Here is a 25,980-nt window from a genome sequence, read left to right as displayed (position 1 = left end):
TCCAGTAAATGACATGGCAGTTAAGAATGTGCCACTATTTTAGAGAAGCAAACATTCACAATTTCTCTCAATTTTCCATCTCCACATCTAGGAAATGGATGACAGGAATCAGGACAGTTACTTTAAGTTAAGACACAATCTCCACTGCCATGCCATTTACTGTGCAGTTGGTACATAACTAATCTAGTGCAGCAAAATACAAATATTAGGTTGATGCACAAGTTCATAGGATTTTTGTTTTGCATGTTGGTATTGCAGCTACTATGGGTTTAATTATTGACTGACAGTTCTCATTTGTAGTTCACTGTTACTATCCCAATTCATATATAGTCATTTTGTCATTTAGAGATGGTGTGGACGCTGGAACATTGAGTGCCAAGTGGAGAAATCTGAATATTTGACATACTCTCTTATGTTAAGAGTTCAAAGGAGGGGTTACGCAGCGGAAGCAGCCTAAAAAATTGTGTCATGTATGGGGATAATGCCAGTGGACAGAGTATAACAAGAAAACTGTTTTCTCGTTTTGATGAGGATCGTTTTTACATTTGTGACTCTCCACAATCAGGAAGACCTTCGGGGTTTGATGATCATTTAAATCCTTTAATGCACAGTGATCTGTAATCAGTGTACTCAAGAACTGACAAACATGAAGCACTGTCATCATTCCACTATGATGCAACACTTGCATGCAATGGGAAAGATTCAAAAATCAAGTGTACAGGTACCGCATGCTCTAAGACAAAATCATAAAAATTAGCGGATGGCCACATGTGCATCTCTTTTGGCTCATGAACAACACTGACCATTCCTATCCTGTATTGTCACTGGTGACAAGGAATGGTGACTTTATGCTAACACAAGGGGAAGAAAGGAACAGTTGAGCCCAAACAAAGCAGCAACTCCATGCACAAAAATCTATGTGCATCCGCAAAAGATAACGTTATACATCTGGTGGAACAATGACTCTGTGGTGTACTACGAAGTGCTTTCCCAAGATGTAACCACCAATGCTGACATTTTTGTCAACAACTGAGATGTCTTGCAGACGAAACTCAAGATACGAGCAGGAAGACTGAGTGATGTGATGCTACTACACAATAATGCCCATCCACATTCTGCTGGACTGGCAGAAAACACTATGTGGAGGTAAGGTGTGGAATGACTTCCACACCAAACTTAATTTACCTAATCTTCGCACCCTCAGATTTTCTCATTTTCCGCTCTTTATCAAACAGTCTTCAAGGAACTTCCTTTCCGGATGAAAATGTGCTTTGAACATGGCTTGTCGAGTTCTTCCCCTTAAAACAATGTGATTTCTACAGTTGTGGAATTGAGAAGTTACCCCAGTGTTGGCAGATTGTTGTAAATAGTGAAGGAGAAAATATTACTGATGACTGAAGTTTCTTATGTATAGCTGTTTTGTTTATTCAACTCTTGGAAAGCACTATGCAGTAGTTAACTGGTCAAATATTTCCACCACCGTTTCAAAACTGCAATTAGATGTGCAGGGGACAGGAGACAACATAGGGGCATATACTTTTCTATAGGGTAGGGAATTATAGAAAGAAAGTTAAGTATGTAAATTCATCTTGTGACTTTAGTTCATTTGGATGAAATCAGTAACAATATATCGTTATATCAAAAGACATTAAAAGTGAACAGTTTAGGTGTTTTGCTCTGTAATTCATCTTTGTAGTACGCTGTAACTAGTGAGACAGATGTCAATCCAAAAGAATGAACATATTTGTTAGCATATGCTGATTACAGCCCTGGCAGTCTGAAGTGGAAATATTTTAAGACACTGTGAGGACCTTAGTCCAAAATGTAAGCAAAGTCACCCTGACTCAGTGCTGAGATCTAAGTGCTGGAGCTATCCAGAGGAACAGTGCTGAGAGACCCTCTAAGTTGAAGATCCTAGTTTGGCCTACACAGAAAATTTTTATCACCTGGCCAACTGGTTTAAAAATGACAAGTTGCAGCTGAGAGAAAACTGCAGATTACAGTTAATGTCTCCAGAAGATACTTCATCATGAAACATAATGAGATCACCATGTGATGCATATAATGAAATATTAGTTCCAGTGGCATTGTACAGAACTGAGACTGAGTACCACCAATGTGTACAAAGAGAACAGCATCTGAATAAGTAATTTCAGAGGATACTTGGTCCAGTGCAAGATGCGGATGGCTGGAGGAGGAGGATCCAGGAAATATACGATCTACTGTGGTAAACATACCTAGTGTAGAAAATTAAGAAGAAGGCACTGATGGTCCACAGATGGGGTTTGTACATCTAAACATTAGAGCCAAAGTTGCAGTGATGGGGAGACCTGAAGGAACATATTCTTCGCACATTCAGGAAGCAAACTATTGAAAAATCATGAAAGATCTAAGACATCTGCAGGTTAAATCTAAATGGATGGCAAAACACACAGTCACTGTGGATAGCTTATGAGGTAGGCAAGCAATCTTTATGGTTGATAAATGGTGGATATAAGTATGTATATACTTTCTATGAATTTTACAACAAATAAAGAAAAATGAAAATCAGTAAGTGTCACACTGAAATTCTTAACATTTACTTTCAGGATTTCATAAGATGTGTGCCAAGTCTTTAATAATCATGTGCAATCAATAAACAGTTCAATACCCTACATTTCCTAGATTTACATCTACACGGTACATGAACTTATTGCTTCAGAAAAATTTTTATGGAAAATATAGAAGTTCTCAGATTCATGGGAACTGACAGAATTTCAAGCATCTACAACACAACCTATCAAGATAACAGTTTAAAAATATGTGACTGTAATGGAAACAGTTGATTAAAATATTTTGCATGGGAAAATATGTGCAAGGTCAAGGGTATTTCATTACTTTTGGAAGCACTTTTGAAATGCACAAATTTATTCTAAAAATACATTTTGTTCCTGGAAAGAAAAATACTTCCTAGAATTGATAAAAAATGACTAGCTCAAAATTTAATACAGTTCTTGTCAATGGTCTGGTCGTATTATAAGTGATAAATTTGTGAAGAGGTAAATCTATCAATCTGAAGGTTGGTTTGAACACCAAAATGTTTTATTAGGCATGTTCCTGTTTGAGGTGGTATGCATTTACCTTCCTCTGATGTTTGAACTGAATGATCTAGCCACGTATTGGGGTAGCCATAGTTAAATGTGAACTCCAAACCCTAGGACAACAACATATTTTTCAGGTCTATGAACTGCCAGAGGTGAAATAAGCTGTAAGTGACAAATAATCCTCTGGCCAACTGAGAAATGAACTTTGGATCTTAGTGGCTGTAGTCTGTTACCCAATCAACACTCTTCTGTATGCCAATTTATTTCAGAGGATAATCTCTAGAGTTAATCTTTTAACTTGAATCGCTTCTAAAGTCTTACATACTGGCAATGTAATAAGCAACTAATAAATGACAAATTTGTAAATAAACCAAACACATGAAATCTGTTAAAGTAGACAAAGTGAACATGCTTGTTGAGGATTTGGAAGTGAATTATGTACAAATGAAAACTTATGCCTGTTTACTACAACTATTTTGTTTAAGATGCTTTCATTTCCTTAAGTCATTTCAGAGAAAAAAATTCCCAACCAAATGAAAGTGTACCTGATAAGGATGTTAGATTCATCTAAATAAAGACAAGCAAGAGATCACTTCAAAATCACACATTTATCATCTAAGCACTTGAACTTTGTCATTGTTTCCATGCCCAGCCAGCATTTCCAGAACATAGCAACACAAACCGCTTTGGTTGGTTGGTCGGTTGGGTTAAAAGAGGGGGGAAAGGGACCAAACTACAAGATCTGTTCCGAATAAAACAATGCCACAAGTGCGAGAATAAAACAAACGAGACTGACAATTCAAAACGGAATGAAAGGAAAAAAAATCACAAGAATGATGAAGAGCAACAAACCTGTAAATGGACAAACAGGGAGAAGAAAACCACAGAAACGCAAGAAATGGGATGAAGAGATTAAAACAACAATGCAGATTACCACGGCTGGCTGACCGTGAGAATAAAAAAGGAGAAGCCAGCCACTATGCAACACATTAAAACCTTCACCCTAGAACAACAAGGGTGGAGGACACACAGGGACAAAGGATGTGCACTAAAACTTAGACCAAATGACAAAACCCACCCTCACTAATAAAACGTAAAACTAAATCAGCTGATGAGGCGTTGTCAGATAAAATTAGCTGCAGTGAGTCTGGTAACACAAGATTTTGTCACTGGGCAGTCAAAGTAGGACAGTGCACCAAAATACGGTCCACTGTCAACCGGGCATCACACCTCAGGCAGGTCTTCACAGCGCAGGTGTAGCCAATGCAGAGCCGCCAGAGGACAACTGATTCCCTACGAGAGAACATTCGTATTCTCCTTAACGACACGCAGTTTGTTGTGTGTACTGTTATGCCATTCCGTCTCCCAAAGCCGAAAAACCCTACGGCGTAAGTCAGAACGCAGGTCAGGTTCGGAGATGCCCATTTCCAGAAATGGTTTCCACATAGCCTGTTTGGCCAGCCTGTCAGCAAGTTCATTGCCTGAGATACCGACATGTCCTGGAGTCCACACAAACACCTCTGAACGATGGGACCAGTCCGGGGCATAGATGGACTCCCGGATGGATGTTACCAAAGGATGGCGAGGGTAGCACTGGTCGATAACTTGTAGGCTGCTCAAGGAGTCAGTACACAGAAGAAACTATTCCCCGGGGCATGAACGGATATACTGAAGTGCACAAGGGAGGGCCACCAGCTCTGCAGTGAATACACTGCAGCCATTGGGTAAGTAATGCTGTTCAAAATTACCTCTGTCGGTGTAGGCGAAGCCGACACAACCGTCAGCCATCGAGCTGTCAGTGTAAACCACTTCAGAACCCTGGAACACATAGAGAATCGAGAGGAAGGGACAGTGCAGAGCGGCAGGAGTAACTGAGTCCTTCGGGTTGTGCGAAAGGTCCAGACGAATCTGCGGCCTAGGTTTACAGCACGGAGGTGTATGCAGACGGACCGGGATGGGAGGTGGTAAATGGCAGGACTCCAGTTCAGACAGAAGGGATCGCACACGAATCATTAACCCTGACCTGGGCCACCAATGCTGGAGATGAATTGCTGCGTCGGATCTGCAATGGAGGGACTCTAGCCTCCACCAGGACACTGGTCACTGGACTCATTCCAAAAGCTCCCGTCGCTAAGCAAACGCCACAGTGGTGCACTAGCTTGAGTACACGCAATGATGAGGGGCCGCCGAACCACGAATCAGACTCCCATAGGCACGGTGGGATTGAACAAGGGCTTTGTAGAGCTGCAGCAGAGTCGATATGTCTCCACTACAGAGAGTAGATCGTCATGAAGGTAAAGTTCTGGTTCAGGATGAACGGTATGACGCCGACAGAAGTGCACGACACACGGTTTTGTGGCCAAAATCTGGAAGCCGTGGCTGATGGAGCAGTACGAAATGCAGAAGTCGTCTGCAAACAGAGAGGGTGAGACGGATGGCTACACAACTGCTGCTAGACCGTTAATGGCCACTAAAAGTAGTGATACACTCAATACAGAGCCCTGCAGGACCCTATTCTCCTGGATATGAGGGGGAACTATGCTAGGCACCAACTTGGACACGGAAAGTATGGAGCAACAGGAAGTTTTGGATAAAAATTGGGCGTGGGCCCCGGACACCCCACTCATACAATGTGGCAAGGACATGTCGCCAGGCCGTGCCATATGCTTTACGCAAGTCAAAAGAGACGGCAACTAGGTGTTGGTCTGGAAAAGGCTGTTCAGGTGGCAGACTCGAGGACACAAGATTAACAGTGGTAGAGCACCCCTGGCGGAAGCCAGTAGGCCACAAGACTCCAGGACTCAACCCAACCACCTACACACCATACATTCCAGCAGCTGACAAACAAGGTTGGTGAGGCTGATGGGCCGATAGTATCCACATCAAGTGGGTTTTTGCCACGTTTGAGCGCTGGAACAATGGTGCTCTCCCGCCATTGCAATCGAAAGACGCCATTGCAACAGATCTGGTTGAAGAAGATGATGATGAGACGGCACTTGTAGACAGATGAGAGATGTTTAATCATCTGACTGTGGATCTGATCTGGCCCAAGACCTGTGTCGGACCAATATGCAAGTGCGCTCAGGAGCTCCCACTTAGTAAAAGAGGTGTTATAGGGTTCACTGTGGCATGTAGCGAACGACAGGACTTTCTATCTGCCATTTGTGGGTTCGAAAGGCTGGGGGGCAGTTCTCTGACACAGAAGCTCGAGCATAGTGCTCAGTAAAGTGCTCAGCAATCGCGTTTGCATCGGTACATAGTACAACATTGATGGTAATGCCAGGGACACCTGTTGGGGTCTGGTACCCAAAAAGACGTCTGATCTTTGTCCAGACTTGGGAAGCTGACTTGTGGCACCCAACGGTCAAAATGTACCTATTCCAACACTCCTCTTTCTGTCGTTTTATAAGCAGGCAAACTCAGACACAGAGCCGCTTAAACGCTATTAGGTGCTCTAGGGAAGAGTGCCGCTTACGTCACTGTAGGAATCACCAACACACTGTAATTGCCTCAGCAACATCTGGAGGCCACCAAGGGACTGTCTTTCACCGGGGCACCCTAAAGAGCGAGGGATTGCGTTTTCTGCCGCAACAATGGTTGCGGTAGTCACCTGCTCAGCCATCACACTGATGTTATGTGCGGCAGAGTCAACGGTGACATCAGAGGTGAAAGTTTCCCAGTCCACCTTGTTTAAAGCCCATCTGGGCAGGCGTCTGTAGGCTTGACGCCAGGGCAGTGACAGGAAGATGGGGAAGTGCTCACTACCACACAGGTCATCATGTGCTCTCCAGTTGATAGATGGGAAAAGTCCTGGGATGAAAATTGATAAATCAATGGCCGAGTAACTACCTCGAGCCATACTGAAATGTGTAGCGGCCCCAGAATTTAAGAGGCAGAGGTCGATCTGAGACAGTAAAGTTTTGACACCTTTGCCTTGGCCAGTAAGCACAGTGTTACCCCAAAAGGGGTTATGGGCATTAAAATCTCCCAAAAGTAGGAAAGGTTTATGGAGTTGATCAGTCAGTACAGCTAATACATTCAGGGGTACTGTACCATCTGGAGGAAGATATACATTGCAGACAGTTATTTCCTGCATCGTCCGTATTCCAACTGCCACAGCTTAAAGAGGGGTTTGAAGGGGCATAGGTTCACTAGAGACCGAGTTTAAGACAAATGCAAACTCCACCTGACACTATTATAGTCACTACGGTCGGTTCCTGTAATATCCCTTATAGCTGCCGAGGGCAGGGGTCTGCATTGCCGGGACCCAGGTTTCCTGGAGGGCAAAGCAGAAAGAAGATGTAAAGCTTAACAGTTACCGTAGCTCAGCCAGGCGATGGAAAAAACTGCCGCAATTCCACTGGAGGATGACATCATCATGAGACTGGGAAGGCACGGAACATTCAATGAGGCAGTTTACACCTCTGGGTCACCTGCTCCCACTGACTTTTTGCCTGAGCAATCTATATCCATTGTGTCTGAGGGTCCGGCAAGATCCAGGTCCTCAGCAGATGCCGGAATCTCCACCCCATCCTCAGACACAAGAGCTTGTAGGTAGTGGTGGTGTGGGTGTCACTGCAAGTTCCTTGTTCTTAGAGGTCTTCTTTTTTTCTTATTTCTCTCATTGTTCTTTGGGTTCTCCGGGACAGAAGATGTGCGTGAAGCCATACGACCAGCTGCTTTTGGGCTGTTCAACCACTGGCAGGTGTCATCCTTCCTACTAGCAGAAACCTGGGAAGGGAGTGACTTAAGGGACCCCTTCCTAGCGAGAGGAGCTGAGGAAGCCTTACGCTTCTCTGGCTCAGAAGTGGGGACTGAAATCCCCAATGGTTGGGGGGGGGGGGGGGGAGGGGGTGTTGCTCCTGAAGTAGGTCTCATGGGAGTAACAGGGAGGGAAGTACCCCACACTATCGAGGGGGCTGGTGTGGTCTGCCGGTTCTGAGAGGCAACAGGAATTCAACGAACTGATGGGGCAAGAACTGTTCTCGTAGTGATGGCATGTGAGGAGGTCATGGCCACATGATGTAGGCATTCAAATTTCCTCTTAGCCTCAGTGTAGGTCAGTCGGTCCAGGGTCTTATATTCCATGACTTTCCTCTTTCTGTCAAACCTTGCAGTCTGATGAGCAAGGTGAATGATGCTCTCCGCAGTTGACACATATGGGAGGTGGGGCACATGGGCCGGACTTACAGCACTTAAAGCACTGCATTGGGGGAGGTATATATGGCCTGGTGTCAAAGTGGTAGGCCATCACCTTTATGATCTCGGGCAATGTGTCACTCTCGAAGACCAAGATGAAGGCACCAGTGGCAACCTGGTTATCCCTCAGACCCCGACGGACGCGCATGATAAAATGAATATCTTGCCGCTCTAAATTGGCGTGCAGCTCATTGTCAGACTGCAAAAGAAGGTCACTGTGAAATATGATACCCTGGACCATATTTAATCTATTTTGAGGCGTGATGGTAACAAAACATCCTCCAACTTGCCAGAAGCGAGTAATGCCCATGACTGGGCAGAGGATGCTGTTTCTATCAAAACTGACCCAGAGCACATTTTGGACAAGCCCTCAAACTCCCCAACTTGTCCTCCAAATGCTCCACAAAAAACTGAGGCTTCACGGACATGAAAGATTCCCCATCAACTCTCGTACATATGAGGTACCGTGGCGAATAAGCTTCACTGCCATCCTCAGCCTGGCATTCGTCCCATGGTGTGGCCAGGAAGGGGAACGATTTGGAGTCATATTTCTTAGCATTTAGGTTAGACTTTGCCCGCTTAGAGACTGCTGGCGGTGGACCACCAGCAAGAGATGACGTACTATGCATCGTGCCGAGTCATCTGCCCTGATGCCACCCACTCTGACCAGGTGCCCCTCCCAGGGGCACCACCCAGTCGCAGCGAAGGCCACCTGGCAGGATGGCCAGTGACGGGAGTCCCCATGCCCCAGGGTGACGGGCATCTACTCCTTGGCATACGTGGGGAGCAGCACAGGTATCAGCAGAGCAATCTCTGTGTTGTCAAGGGGCTACAACCAACAGGGTACATGGTGGCCCTACCACAATGGACTGGCTACAGTGCTGGATATGAGGTACAAAGAAGTCCATGGTCATCATTGGCACAGAAAGTGACACTGCATAGTGCATGGTGGAAAACGCACCCAAGAAGGTGCCCTCACCCAAGAGATGGAGAATGGGACGGGACTGCAATGCGACAACGAGAAAGTGGGCTGAAGATCTCAATGCACGATGGACACGATGCACCGTGTAGGGCGGCCTTCCCGAATTGGCTTTCTTTTCGGGAAAGTTTTGAAAAATGGAGTTCAAACACTACAGGGGGTCATCAAATAAAGGTCGAAACATGTGAAACTCCTGTTAGTTTCCTCTTACGACAGGGAGGAATACCTTGGGCCTACTCTTACCCCCGGACCCACAGGGTGGAAATCTCTTTGTTATTTGCCTCAATCAAGTTCTATGTTGCTCAATGTTGTTTCAGTACAGCGCATATGAGCAAGTGACACAGATGTTAGGTTGTTCCACACACTCAGTACACATCATCATCAGCTGGAAGGATCACCCATTTTTGCATGTTGGTCTTGCAATGGGGGAGGGGGGGGGAGGAGGGGGGGGAGGAGGGGGGGAAGGGGGGATACGCCCACTCTAAGGCAATTATCTCCAAATGGGGTTGGGGCTAGCTCTTCCTTTGCAGGGATATCCAGGAACAGCTTGCTCTTCCATCTGGTGATGTGGTTAGACTTTTATGTTCCCTCCGGTGGCTGAATCGCAACGATGAAAATCTTTGCGTGTTTCAATCACCAGATACAGCTTGATGTTCATGGAGTGTAAAGGCCAAGCATATCCAAAAACAAAGTCAACTTTTCTTCTACCTCTTCAGATGTCTTTCCTTGGGCAGCAAGTGTTGTATCATCAGCGTAATTGATATGATTGGAATGTTCAGTAATGGACTTACCACTGACCAAGAACACTGCCTTTTAAGGTAAGCTGTTCTTTTGTACAGGTCATCTACTTTTCTTACCCTGGAGAAAGACCTATAACTTCCTATTCTACAGGACAGGACAGTGCCTAAGAGGGATGATGCTGGTGTCCACTGGTGAGCTGGTAAATTTTCTTCAGCAACTTTCTATGGCTGATAGTTTTTCGACAGCTGTTAAGCCGACAAAGGCAACTTCACTTATCTTAGCCTGCTTGAAACCATTCTCAATGTGTTGAAATGTTCAATATCTGACTGCAGCACTGTTTCCCAGGTTGAAAATCAGCTGGCCGAGGAATTAAATTTAATTTGTTAATTTGTTTGAAGACAGATATTCGAAGATCTCCAGACAGTGACAACAATGATACTGGAGGAAAGCTCTTAAGGTTGTCTGGCTACTTACTTGCTTTAAAATAATATCGTCTGAGAGAGATTTGATATATGAAGTAAACATTATTTTCGTTTGTAGAGTAACAAGATGCCCTCATGGCATTTCATTTTAATCACAAATATAAGCTATCAAATAAGAATGTCATCCTAACTCATGATCCCCAAGAAGATCTCTTATTATGAAGCAGCCCTTTTATTGAAGCACAAACTGAATTTCTTGTAACACACATTGCTATTTTTGAGAAGTCTATTAATATTCATTACCTTTTACTGTAATACTACAAATCAAACAGAGCAGAAATCAAATATTAGATTTAAAGAGGGCTGACTTTTATTTCCTGTTTTTATCATTCTGAATTAAACTTTATGAAAACGATACATTGCTACGCACCACGTAATTCCACAATAAATGTTGTGCCTGTCTGCGATTCAACATCCCTATAATATGGTGTGTGACAATCTATCCTTTCCATAATGCTGTCATTATTCCATCATGGATTTTCCATTGATTGATTGAAACATGTGATTTTCTCACATCACCTTAGTAGGCTAACACTAGCTACAGTAGTATTCCATAGCACACTGTAGCAATAACTCAGTATGCTGTTGTTTATGGTAAAGAACAGTTAACATAAATAATTATTTTGAGAGGTTAGTATCACAATTCCTGCACTAGCCATTGTCCATGCCATGCCACAGTGGTGTAGTTTGCATGCCTCAGTGATACAGATAGCCATACAGTATGTGATTGTACACTGTAGAGTCATCTGTAGAGAGGCCTGACTAACATGTGGTTCTACGTCTGCATCCATATTCTGCAAAACACTGAAGTGCATGGCAGAGGGTACCAGTTAAGATTTCTTCCAATTTATTTCACGTACTGAGAGCATGACAAATGGCTGTTTGCCTCTGTACACACTGTAAACTGTAATTAAACCTTTCTCGTACCATTTAGTTTGACAAAATCTGTGTCCCATCGGTTGGAGATAATGTTCACGAAATGGGCCAGCGTGATGCACGGAACAACTGCAATACAAGCTGACATGTGCATAGTTACTACATAGCTGTACACATTTGTTTCAAATGATACTGCTCTTTATGAACAACACTAATATAATTCTTGTTCCTTAAAAGTAGATAGTTCCTTAAAAGTAGATATTGTCAACAAAAAATTTAATTACATGAAGAAATGCTGCCCTTGAATTAATTTCTAGTAGGAAAGTACTTACATCTCCAAAAATTTGTAGTACTGTATAATGTGGTAGTTTTCAAAGCACTGTGGTAGATGTAAAACCACTTACCCTCCATGCATTCCCATGCCATTTCACTCATGTTGTGTGTTTTATGCAAATTTTGCACAGCCTTACTGCACGTTTTCTTCAGTTGTTAGATAAACATTTTATGGGCAATGGACCCAATATTGCACTTTGAGTCTAATACAGGTTTCACCTAGTGAATGTTTTCTAGGCCTTTCGTAGTCTGGGAATTGGACACTTCTTAAAATTACCTCTGTTATATTTACTTGATAATCAACAACTGTTTCCTCCCTTTAATTCCTATATTCTTATATAGATAATGTATGCTTTGAACAGAGCCATAGCCAACCCACTAATAACACATTTTTTTGTATCCTCTGAAGACTTTTTCTTATGATTCAGAAACAGGCCAACATCTGATCTTGACGATCAATTTCACCCATTCCCTTTCGGTATTTGATAATGCATTTGGGCTTCATTGTTTTTCTAATCAGGTTGTCGATAGGTCCAACCATCTTGACACTTGTGTGTTTCATTAATGCCATATTTTTGCACGTACTATCCCACTAACATATGTTTCGATGGTGTAATTTTAAAAAGAGGAAGGGGGAGGAAAACCTGTTGTCAAGAAACAAAGTATATCACTCATTCAATACAAATTTTGGAAAGTCCATGACAACATTCTGTTTGTAAATTCTTAATCCAGACCTAACTCGCTTCATGGATTAAGTTGTTTATGTGCTAAATATAAATTGCAGATATGATACTGCATGAAGAGTTTGAGAGAGCACTGAAAGACCTAAGTCGAAACAAGGCCCCGGGAGTAGACAACATTCCATTAGAACTACTGACAGCCTTGGGAGAGCCAATCCTGACAAAACTCTACCATCTGGTGAGCAAAATGTATAAGACAGGCGAAGTAACCCTCAGACTTCAAGAAGAATATAATAATTCCAATCCCAAAGAAAGCAGGTGTTGACAGATGTGAAAATTACCGAACTATCAGTTTAATAAGCCATGGCTGCAAAATACTAACATGAATTCTTTACAGACGAATGGAAAAACTGGTAGAAGCCAACCTTGGAGAAGATCAGTTTGGATTCCGTAGAAATGTTGGCACACCTGAGGCAATACTGACCCTACGACTTATATTAGAAGAAAGATTAAGGAAAGGCAAACCTATGTTTCTAGCATTTGTAGACTTAGATAAAGCTCTTTCACATTCTGAAGGTGGCAGGGGTAAAATACAGGGAGCGAAATGCTATTTACAATTTGTACAGAAACCAGATGGCAGTTATAAGAGTCGAGGAGTATGAAAGGCAAGCAGTGGTTGGGAAGGGAGTGAGACAGGGTTGCAGCCTATCCCCGATGTTATTCAATCGGTATATTGAGCAAGCAATAAAGGAAACAAATGAAAAGTTCGGAGTAGGTATTAAAATCCATGGAGAAGAAATAAAAACTTTGAGGTTCGCCGATGACATCGTAATTCTGTCAGAGACAGCAAAGGACTTGGAAGAGCAGTTGAACGGAATGGACAGTGTCTTGAAAGGAGGATATAAGATGAACATCAACAAAAGCAAAACAAGGATAATGGAATGTAGGTGAATTAAGTCGGGTGATGCTGAAGGAATTAGATTAGGAAATGAGACAAAGTAGTAAAGGAGTTTTGCTATTTGGGGAACAAAGCAACTGATGATGGTCGAAGTAGAGAGGATATAAAATGTAGACTGGCAATGGCAAGGAAAGTGTTTCTGAAGAAGAGAAATTTGTTAACATCGAGTATAGATTTAATTGTCAGGAAGTCGTTTCTGAAAGTATGTGTGTGGAGTGTAGCCATGTATGGAAGTGAAAAATTGACAATAAATAGTTTGGACAAGAAGAGAATAGAAGCTTTCGAAATGTGGTGCTACAGAAGAATGCTGAAGATTAGATGGGTAGATCACATAACTAATGAGGAGGTATTGAACAGAATTGGGGAGAACAGGAGTTTGTGGCACTACTTGACTAGAAGAAGGGATCGGTTGGTAGGACATGTTCTGAGGCATCAAGGGATCACCAATTTAGTATTATAGGGCAGCGTGGAGGATAAAAATCGTAGAGGGAGAACTAGAGATGAATACACTAAGCAGATTCAGAAGGATGTAGGCCGCAGTAGATACTGGGAGATGAAGAAGCTTGCACAGCTGCATCAAACCAGTCTCAGGACTGAAGACCACAACAACAACAACAACATGCTAAATATACTTTATATTTTACAGTACTGGACAATGGTGGGTTCTTTACTTGCTCCGCGTATTTACAACTGTCTCTGAACATTAATGTATCACTTAATACACACACATTTCTAGTCCCTTCACTCCAGTGTACTTTCACACCGATTTCATCCTAATATTTAAAACACACACTTGGACTACTAGAAAACAATGCTACTGATGTTCACAGACTGGCCTGAGTGGTCCACGCCCAGCCATAAGGAGAAGAACCACTGCAGCTTGCTTTGGCACCTTGCTCTTTGGACAACACCACATATCTATACTGTCATTTACCTTGCGTGTAAATTTCTCATTCCACATGTTGATGATATGAAGCTGATCAGTGTTGTCAGCAGTTGCATTACTGTTAAAATATGCTAGGCCTATCTAAAAAGTATCCGACCTTTGGCCACAAAAAATATTTCCAAACCCTGACAGGATTGGGACCCCAATCCCCTTCTCCAAAGTAGGCCCCTTGTGCTTGCACACACTTAGCCCACCGATGCTGGAAACACCTCTGGAAGTCACCTCATGGAATGGTGTTCATCTCCGTTATCATGTTCCACATTAGCTCTTCTCTACTCTCAAAATGGGATCCTTTCAGTGGCATCTTCAATTTTGGAAACAACCGGAAGTCACAAGGAGCCATGTCTGGAGAGTAGGGAAGTTGGTGAATGGCTGTAATTCCATGTTTGGCAGAGAAATTTTGGGTCAAGTGGGATGAATGTGCGGGGGCATTGTCGTGATGCAATTACCAGTTTTTTGCCATCCATGTCTGGTCTTTTGTGTCGAACTGCGTCACAGAGTCTCTGGAGAACATCTTGATAGTCACTGTTTATCCTTCCAGTGTGTATTCGTGATACACAATTCCATTGACATCAAAGAAGACAGTCAGCATCACCTTGATTTTTCTTCGGACCTGCTGCACTTTCTTCAGCCTTTGAGAACTCAGGATGCTTCCATTGTGATGACTGTCTTTTTGTTTCTGGGTCATACCTGTACACCCAAGACATCTCCAGTTATCACTGAATCAGTGTTGATGGTGTCCAGAAGGTCCTTTGCAACATCAAAACGGAGGTCTTTTGTTCCGGGAATAACAACCTGGGCACCAATTTTGCAACTACTCAGTGCATGTTCAAATCATCACGCAAAATTGCATGTGCAGAATCTTTACTCACCCCAACCTCTTGGGCAATCTCCCGCATGGTCAAATGACGATCTGCCATCATCAAATTTTGCAGTCTCTCAACAACAGCTACACTCCGAGCAGTTTGGCACCTGCCAGAACACTGGTCCCTCTCTACCGATGTGCGGCCATTTTTGAATCGGTTGAACCACTTCTTAATTTATGTTACTCCCATCGCATCTTCTCCAAACACCTGCTGAATCTTACGAACTGTTTCGCTTTGAGAATCACCAAGCTCCTGATAAAATTTGATGCAGTGTCTTCGCCCAACACGTTCAGTCATCTTGAAAGAATTGGTAATCAGACGAATACGTTGTGTAGCACCTCACTCAGCGACTGACAGGCAGCTACTGACGCGCTGGAAGGCAGGGACAAAATTAACATGTGGGCATAAAGGTCTCCTCCTTTACTGTGTACAGTGGCACCACACTATCATCTCTATTTTGTGCAGGAAAATCAAAGGTCAAATACTTTTTAGACAGACGTCGTAACCTCAAAACTTGTTTCAAACTTTCAAAAGGCATTACTTTCTTAAATATCAGCATTTTTACTACTGGTCTTTTAGACCAATACATTTTGATATTTGGTTTTCTGAGTTGAGCCATCAAAATGCACAGTGCATAGTAAGTCTCCACTTTGTTAATTTCAACAGATTACCGAGCACTTCCTGTTTTTTCTATTTGTTTTCTATTATCTAACGTGCAAAGAGGTTTGTTTCCATAACAAGTATTTTCCGAAATGTGCTATAAAACCTAATAGAAAACAGTTATAATAACCCTGGGTGTTCACTTAGATAATTTGAAACATGTGCTTTTATACCACGAGCCTCAAAATTTTTCCAAGTGATTGGTGTGTTCTTGCTTACTATCAAATCCGTAACACACATGATTTGTTATTGAATTTTCCTCTTCACTATCGCCACACTTTCTACTTTGTGCAATCACATGGCTATCGCTGGATTCTTCATCGCGAAGTATATGTAAATGCTCCTCTATTAATATTATTTAAGGGTTTAACAAAATTTTTCTTCAAAGATTAAAGAACAAAACAACTTGCAAGCTTGTTCTGTAAACATATAGATTTCACAATTTTTTATAAATTCTCACAGGGTAGTGGTAAGAATTAAACCACAATTGCAACTGACAAGTTTTCTCAAAAGACTCCCGATGTTTATGTTTGGCATGCTATTGTTTCCACAAGTCTGCCTCAAGATATTCATGTTTGGTCCAAACTTGTTACATGAGTCAGACTCGTCAAAGTATGTCAAAGGGGTTTATGCAACCTCGTCCTCATGAGCCCTGTGAGAGTGAGACACAGGGAGTTGCCTATTCCTAGATTCATCATTTAAATCTGATTTGTTCAGTTTCTTTGGCATCTCTGTCAAACTCTCCCACATGTCAAACAAACTGGTGGCCATTCGTGGTAGAATTTTGCACGGAGTACAGTTTAACAAATGCTAACACACTTCATTTAAAAAGCACGAAAGAAGATTATATGCATGGAAGTGGCATGGAGGAACCAGAAGCTTTCAGATTAGATCATTTAACACTGACATATTTTGAAAGCAAATTTTAAACTACAAAACACTTACAGGGGCAGATTTGGACACACAATGTATGGTTGCAAACTGTAGAATGTGACTGAATAAATTGCAAACAGGTAGTAAATTAAAGAGATAGGTCCTGGATAACTTTAAAGAAACAAGGTTGCTGAGATTTTCAAAAGGAGAATTATGGAACAATTACCCAAAACAGGTGAAATAAATATGAGGGAAAGTCAAATAAAATTTTGTGATGGCATTAATAAGGCATATTCAACCTTCTGTGCAAACAAATTTTTCCCAGCTACGGATGAGAAGGCAAAGTTTTTGTTGCAGAAACCTGAATTCTGGTTGTCTGGGAACTACTCCATCTCCAAAATCTCCTAGTTTTTTTTGTAAATGCCTGCCATGCAATGTTTCTTCATCCAAAGAAAGAGGAAGAAGTCATCATGTGCAATATTAGGAGAATACGGTACTGCAGCACAGCTTCACAGGGCATTTTCGTTGGATCATTGCAACTACAAATAATGTGAGTTTTATTCACCAGAAGCATCAACAGTGGTGGTGATTTCTGCTTGATGCTGCTTCACCTCAATAAAGCAAAATGTATCTGGTGAAAAAAAAAACGTGCACTTTTTGAAGTTGCAACAACAGGATGAAAATACACTCAAGAAGTATAAAGCCACTACAGACAATATGGCCACACAAATGAAGAATTTACTACTGTGTCCATTAAGCAGAATGTCGTCCTACCACTCACTTCAGTGTGATGATGCTGCAGAATATAGAGGCTGTAACATCCACAATGCCAGGCAGGACCTCAAAAGAAGCTGTCTACACAGGAACACCAGGATGGATGAAGTCATAGTAGCCCAACAGTGTTCCTGGCGTCCCACCTGTTGGCTTACAGGAGAAGGGTGCTGTCATTGGGAAAGTCTAGCAGGCCCAGCAAGGCAATGGTTGTCTCTCCAGCTCTATACAGTCTTAACTTATGTATAAACGGCTTTCTTAATAAGGGATGTTTTCTTGATGGGCCACCATTCAACTCCTGCCACTGCCACCACAGTCCACATCTCAGTAGGGGAACTGCACTACAATCTGACATACCGTTAGCCTAATCCGCCTGCCACCCTAGGGGTCACAAACTGACATGTACAATAGAGTGAAGCAAAAATTTGAGAGCTCAAAGAAACAGCATGTATGACTGTGTCCTGTGCAGAAAACCCAGTCACATAAGGATTCAGCAAAAACTTTCTCTTTGACAACTTTTCACAATGCTTCACTTAATGTGTACCATAACCTCATCACGTATTTTAGGCAGTATGATTGTGTGACAGTTTGTCCCTTAAAATCACAATCTGTTGGTATCACACCAGCATCACCTTGCCAGATGACTGTGCCTTCGCCATTTTCAGTGGTGGTGAATCCACAAATTTCCACTGCTTACTTTGGACCTTTACCTCCAGGTCATACCGACACAACCCGCTGTCCTTTATGATTAGGAAGTAAAGAAGTTATCTGGCTTGGCCTGACAGCTGTAACATTTCCTCTACTGCTGCAATTCGGCAGGCTTTTGAGCAGTTGGGGTAGGGGAGGAAACTCATGAGTGATGACAATTGTGTTCAGAATGTCGTGGAAGATAATGAAGACCAGTCCTTGACTGGCTTTTTCTTTCTCCACTACTGCCTGCATTGTGATAAACCATTCTTTAAGTACGAGGGCCTTCATTCCTCTTCCTATTTCCACTTGTTCAGAGAGAGGTGCTCTGCCACTTCATGATGATGATGATGATGATGATGATGATGATTATGATTATTATTATTATTATTATTATTATTATTTTCTTTCCTTTCTCAGACATTATGTCTGGTTAAAAATGGAAAGTGACATGGACCTTGATCAAGTGTGACTTCCTTTTAACTCTACGGTATGTTACATTGCATTTAGGAACTTTCGGGTAATTTAACATGTATCAATAATTACAGATTTCTGTAGTTGTATATATACGTTTGGATGTAGCTGTATTGCGCTGATGTACTGGTGGATATTGTGTGGTATGACTCCTGTAGTCAATAGTATAATTGGTATAATGTCAACTTTATCTTGATGCCACATGTCCTTGACTTCCTCAGCCAGTTGGATGTATTTTTCAATTTTTTCTCCTGTTTTCTTCTGTATATTTGTTGTTTTGGATATGGATATTTCGATTAGGTGTGTTAATTTCTTCTTTTTATTGGTGAGTATGATGTCGAGTATGATGTCAGGTTTGTTATGTGGTGGTGTTTTATCTGTTATAATGGTTCTGTTCCAGTATAATTTGTATTCATCATTCTCCAGTACACTTTGTGGTGCATACTTGTATGTGGGAATGTGTTGTTTTATTAGTTTATGTTGTATGGCAAGTTGTTTATGTATTATTTTTGCTATATTGTCATGTCTTCTGGTGTATTCTGTATTTGCTAGTACTGTACATCCGCTTGTGATGTGATCTACTGTTTCTATTTGTTGTTTGCAAGTCAAAGTTGTGGTATTGGGGTCTTTTTATTATTATTATTATTATTATTATTTGCACCTTTCAGGCTAGTTTAGCCACAGTAGAAATGTCCATACCACCTAACCACTGTGCCGTACAATGGTGAATCACTGAGACACACTTCCATCACCTCAAAGGATTGTCCCAGTGTTATTCCCGTCAAGTGCAGAAAAAAAAATTTCTACACTAAACTGTATCAGTGAAATGCACCACATTTTTCTGGTTCCTCGAGCAACATGGTACTGTGGCACAAAGACTTCAATATTTACCAAAACCGTGAACAAGTGACTGCCAACAAAAATTCAATCATGTAACCTTTCTTCTGAGGTCACAAAACTTTGCAACTACCTCTCACACAACAGAAAATGAATGAATAACTTTGAGAGGTGAAATAGTGAATGCAGCAAAGGCTCAAATAGGCAAAAAGACAAAGTGCAGTAACAGTCCCTGGAAAATGCACGAGATCTTTTATGTAATTAACAAAAGGATAAAGACCGTACACGAAACAAGTGTGAAGGACTGTAGGCACCTAGAAAATTAGACTGACAAAGTACAAAATGACAAAGGAGGAACGGCTGGACAAGAAAAGGAAAGCTATGGAAGCATCCTTTGTTATGGGCAGAAGATGTTATCTGTCGGAAAAGTTAAGAAACCTTTGGACAAAAAGAAACAGCTTTATGAATAGTGAGAGCTCAAATGGCAAGGCAGTACTAAGCAAAGAAGGGAAGGCTGAAAGGCAGAGGGAATATGTAAGAGAGCTGTAAAAAGAAAACAAACTTAAGGGCAATATTACGTAAAGGGAGGCAAAACTAGATTTATTTATTTATTTATTCCATGTGATCTGATGGTACACAGTGTGTTACAGATGTCATATGAAATTAGAGATAATACTATGAGAAGAATTTGACAAAGCATTGAAAGATTTAAGTCAAAGAAATCCCCTGAAGTAGTCTTAGAGCTTGGGAGTACCAGCCTTGACAAAACTTTGACCTGGTATACAAGACATTCTAAATCCCTACTGTCAGACTTCAAGAGGGCTACCAATACCAATAACAAAGAAGGTATGTGCTGACGGTTATGAATATTACCTAATTATTAGTTTAGTAAGCTACAACTACAAGATACTAACATGAATTATTTACAGAATAAATGAGAAAATTTCTGTGGTATGTCAATATCTGGAACAATCAGTCTGGGTCTCAGAGAAATGTGTAACATGCAAGGCAATGCTGACCCCACTAGTTACCTCAGGGGATAGAGTGGAAAAAGGCGGACCAACAGTTACCGCATTTGTAGCTTCAGACAAATGTTTTGACAGTGTTGACTGGAATACACACTAATTCTGAAGCTATAGTGGGTAAAATACAGAAGAAAAATGTTATATACCACTTATAGAGAAATAAAGCTGTAATTATAAGAGTCAGAGGGCAGGAAAGGATTAGGAAGAGCTGAGAAGGGAGTGAGAAAGGGTTGTAGCCTCTCAGACATTTAACCTGTGCAAGTGCTGAAGGAAACTGAGGAGAAATTAGGAAAGAGAATTTTAGTTTATGGAGAAGTAGTAAAAATTGAGGTTTGCCAATAATCTTAGTACTATCAGAGGTGAGTTGGAATTTCAGTGGGGTTTCAAGTAATCTGAAGGCTTTCAGATTTTCACAATACCATATTTGCATGAAACTGATGTATTTCTAGGCCCATTTCTATCTGTTGGGACTGGGAATATTCAAATATCTACAAATGTCTCAAATCAGGTTTTCTGCCTATCCAGACCTCTTCACCTCTTTAGTGGGAGACCAAGTTCTTTTTAAAAATATAGTGCTACTAAACCTGCTTCTTGCCAGAATCACAAAGGCTTATGCAGTAAGCACTCAGACTGTTGAACTCTAATCTTATTTCCCTCTTTCTTTAATTTTCAATTACTCTGATTGTTCCTTTTGGCAACACCACTTTGTTCCAGCACGTTTAACTTTTCTCATGTGAGATCCTTCCCACCATTAAGAAATTTCTCAGAGCATCATTGACACACCTATGTGTGGAATACACATTCCCCCACCCCATTTTTCTTTCAACAGTTTCTCAAATCTGATTAGTAATGTGTCTGACTTATTTCAGGTGATGCTGAATGTTTCCCTTAATCATCAATTAAGGCAAGGAAATACTTAACACCACCGAAATGGTTTACACAGGTCCACACAAATACTAGGTCAATATTTTCTATCTGTGTAGTAGCAATTCCATAGCCCCCCCCCCCCCCCCCCCCCCCCATGTTCAAGTGCCCTAATGAAGTATTTCCTTGCTCTAATTAATGATATTTCAAGCAAAGTGTTAATCATATAAGTAAAATTCAAGGGCCATTAATAATCATATGCAGAAATGGAAAAACATGTCGATATTTTGTCACAAATATGTCTTCTGAAATAGCGTGGCCAATTTAGCTGGCAATTTATTGCTACTCTGCTGAATCAGCTCATACATCTCATTTATTAAAGATGGAGTCTTAACTAGATTCTTCGGCATATTGTAAGTCTGATATGCCACTAAAGCAAATAAACAGAATGGCAATTTTTATTATTTTTTTATATGACAGTAGATTGGTACTTAACTGTGATGTATTCTCTAAGAGTCATCAGACACATTTATCTGGTGTTTCAGAAGATACTTGCAATATCATTTTTGTAACATGTACGTAGAGTCTGTCCACACTAAATCTGCTTACCACATGTTTCTTACAATGAATGTCCAGTGTCAATGGAGAATGTGCGATTCTTTCTGGTTACACACTAAAAGTTTAGGGTGGAAATTGTGTGCCTACTGAATAGCATGTTCCTAAATTGGTCTAATACATTATTGGGTTTAATACATTTTCCCTGGCACTTAATATTAGTAAACATTTGTTCATCACATCTTCCCTGCCTGTGGTGAACTATCTCACAAGCCTGCCCACCCTGTGCTGTCTGCCACCATCATGCAGCAATGCTATTCAATCACTGATGGCATATCCTCTGTGTTAGGCCTAGAGGTCTAGTGGCAAAACGTGCATGGAAACAAATGAATCACAATATCAAATTCTAGTCAGACCACATGGCATTTTCAGTCTGCCTTTTACTTAGACTTCACCTCTCAATTACATGAAGATTTACCACAATGACACAAGGTTCGGATTCCAAATTAAACTTTAGGCTCCTCATTGAGGTAGGATAACTAACGTAGCTTAGAAACTCTCCAGTCAGAACGTGGGAGCAAACTGAAAAACTTGCACCAGGTATTTCTGCCATACAGATTAACAACAACAACATAGAAGCAGGTAAGGAATGACAGAAAACGTAAAACAAATGAAAACTATATTTCTGAACTTAAGAATTCAGTTTATGAGATAAGTAAGGACAATCATCCACTCAAACTAGCATTAACTGAGTTATATGTGTTAAATGTTTGTTGTAAAATTTGTCATATCTACAAACAAGTTGTTGTGTACATCAGAAAATAAAAATACTTACCGTACTGAGTTATGCTGGTGAAAGCCGGGCGAAAGGATCGACGAGACTTATGATAGCTGCCACTGAAGAAATCACACCAAGTACACCAACTGTACCAGGATTTAATCTGATATAGCCCAGAGCAGACATTGGAATAAAGAAGTCACAACCATTTTTCACTGTGTCAATAACAACATCCTTGTGTTCTTGCACAAACTTAATTACAGAGAGTTTATCTGTTGAAGGCTTTCTGTAGTAATCAGGGCTGCCCATGCGTTTAAGTCCTATACAGTTATGAGTCTCATATTTCACAATCTGCAGTATCTCATAAACATCCCGCACTAAATTCATGACAATAGAGTACAGCCAATACTTATTTGCAACTTGATTCCATTTGGCACTGTTGATATTTAACACGCCTGTTCTGCCAAACCAAAGAATATGGTCAGCCAACAAGTACAAGGCATTAGCAATTCTGGACAGTGTACAAGTTATCCTCAGGGTCAAATCAGGATATTGCACAGATGACAAAGCCCCGTAAAGCACATCCAAACACCTGCCCAAACGCAACACTGCAAAGTAAAAAATAAACAAAATCAAGAACAATGGGTATAAATGTAAAGCCTCGGTGACTGTTCATGTTTATTACAAAATGGAAAATAATTTAGTTTCCAAAAGTCTAGATTCTCAGGGTGGGAGGGGGGCAAACGGGAAAGAGGAAAACAAAAAATAGTAATTTTAGGCTTTCATCCAGTCCGTGTACAGTTACATGCCAGAATTTAATATTAAATTTAAAATTTATGTTATAAAATGACATGCAATTAATATCACATATTGTAAATATTAACCATAAGGCATTGCAAATGAATCCTACATTCATCACACGATCATATAAAACCCATAGCAAAATAAGGTACTGTCAGACCAATAACATTGTATCACATATGGCTGTAATGTAACTGAACAACCTATGCTTAATAGTTTAGTGGCTAATATTCAATTGTATACAAAGTCACTTTGAGCTAATCTGAGCCCACATAAACACAAAAAAGAAGTCCATAAATAACCTGCATCTCTAAGCTCAAAGAGTAGCCTTACAGGGCATTAGGCACTGTCTGAATGTATTGAAACTAATATAGAACATTCTGCTACTATTGTCAGCAATAATGTTCATAGTGAGATACTTCTTTAGCTTTATGGGACTGACATAGTAGCATGTAGTTAGAGGTACATTTCTTACATGTTGCAAGGATATTTATTCCTCAATTCCCTGGACTACAAAATTATATTCCCATTACCGTGGTAAAACAAAGTACAAGTCATGTTCTGGTCATATTATCTGATAGGTGTATTTGCAAATCACATGATGGGCATTTATGGGAACAATAAAGATCTGATTAAATTGTCATCAGAGGATGAACTATGCAGGAAGATAAGGTGTCAGTGGACCATGCCAGAATTGTGGCTGTCCGAAACAAATGAGGTATTGTTAATAGCCCCTAAAGTGACTGGAGCATCAGAGCAGACTATTGGCCATATCACTCAACATTACTTCAAGAGAAGATACCATGGGAAATGGAGTGGAATCCTAGAAACTACATCTTGTAGTGATCCTTTTCATATTCATATATCAACCATTGATCAAGTACATGATACAGCTTTCATCAAATACATACATGACAAGGAAAGACACAAACAAGAAACAAGTGACAAGTGACAAGTGTACATTATACAATAATGATAAAATTCTCTCTAGCTTCCTGCTGCATCAAATGGTTTAAAATCCACAAGCTCTCAGCCGAATACTCCTTGGTCATTGTTAAGTAGCGACTGTCTTTTGGCTACTGCTTCCATTCTTATACAACCACACTGCGTTCTGTGACATCAGTGATGCTCACTCCAGTGCCATAAGATAATGTTTTTGTTGCACATCTGCTGTGCCCGCTTCAATCTTCCGATGGCCGGGTCCTAAACCGTGCTTAGATTCACACTGCCATTTTTAATAAGAATGTGGTCACAATTTTTTTCTCTATCTTTTCTTTATTACACTAGCCCAGAAATTATTAGCCCATGCAATAATGGATGTCTTGTCAAATGTAATATGATATCCATTTCCTGTGGTATGTTCTGCTCTCACTGATTTCAGGGTACCCAAGGCGAAAGCATCTCACATGTTCTACACAGCTACACAGCACTGTTCAATACCACACGCAATCTGTCCGCGCGCGCGCGCGCCCACACACACACACACACACACACACACACACACACACACACACACAATTTTTATGCTGGCTAATTTTTCCTGTTACTGAGCCACAGAATTGCAAAAGTGCTACCTTCTTAGAGTCCTCCTCAGGGTTCTCCTGCTTAAGTGTTTTTGGAATGATGGCTTGCAAATCTGGTGGTTGTTGAAGTTGTTTTCCTTGAATACTTTCCATAAGTGGCTCAGTTCCTTTGCCAGGTTTTCAGTGTCTGACATGGTTTCCACTCGATGCACCAAGAACCTCAGAAAAGAATGTTTCTGTGACAGATGGTAACAGCTGTTAGCATACAGGTATTGCCCCTGCGTGGGTGTGTTTCTGATAAACATTGTGGCTGAGGCACCCATTTGCATTACAGCAGATGATGACATCAAGGAATGTTAAGGCACAAATTGTCTACCTCCTCCTTGAATTTGGTGCTGTCATGGATGTTGTTGACATGGTCCAAGAATTCTCCCAGCTTTTCATGTTCATGAATGCAGCCAACAAACATGTCATTGATGTAATGATAAAAAGCAACTACACTTCACAAGAGCTGTGTCCAGGTCGATGTCCTCAAAGTATTCCATACACAATTGGGTATAACTGGAGCTACGCCATTTGTCTGGTGAAAATAGTCTCCAAACAACAACGTCAGAATGTACTTAAATAAATCCACAACAGTGCCGTCAAATAACAAAGCAGGTATATAGAATCTACTATGGGAATGTGCTTGAATAATGACACCACATCAAAGCTGATCATAGTATCTCCTTATCCAAGACAGGCATTTTATTTGACCGATGAAGTTAGTCATGTTCTTTGTGTGGCCCACACAGTGACCAACGTGTGAAGTAGTGAGGCTGGCCAGATGTTTCATGAGTCGGTAATTCAATTGTGCTCATGATGGGATGTACAGATGTGTTGTTCTTGTGAACATTTGGAAGGCGATATTACGTAGGTGGCCATGTTGCCCAAGGGAGGAGATTTTTAATGGCACTCTTCCAGTGAAGACTTCTTGAGAGTCGAGGTTT

The 25,980-nt window shown here is 41.2% G+C and overlaps 1 protein-coding gene across 3 annotated transcripts in view; it reads right to left on the bottom strand.

Annotated features, from left to right (window-relative positions):
* LOC124615333 (peroxisomal membrane protein 11B) overlaps positions 1–25,980 on the bottom strand; it is an 89,236-nt gene that overhangs the window by 44,710 nt on the left and 18,546 nt on the right. For all 3 annotated transcript variants that reach the window (XR_006979778.1, XR_006979779.1, XM_047143132.1), the window contains exon 3: positions 22,725–23,275. Coding sequence is in view for 1 of the 3 variants with exons in the window: in XM_047143132.1 (XP_046999088.1) it covers positions 22,734–23,275 (542 nt within the window). In the remaining 2 variants the exon portion in view is untranslated. The remainder of the gene's footprint in view (positions 1–22,724; positions 23,276–25,980) is intronic.

Source organism: Schistocerca americana, chromosome 5 (assembly GCF_021461395.2).
Source record: "Schistocerca americana isolate TAMUIC-IGC-003095 chromosome 5, iqSchAmer2.1, whole genome shotgun sequence".
NCBI lineage: Eukaryota > Metazoa > Arthropoda > Insecta > Orthoptera > Acrididae > Schistocerca > Schistocerca americana.
The sequence above is the reverse complement of the archived record's forward strand: the minus strand, read 5'-3'. Positions and strand labels throughout refer to the sequence as shown.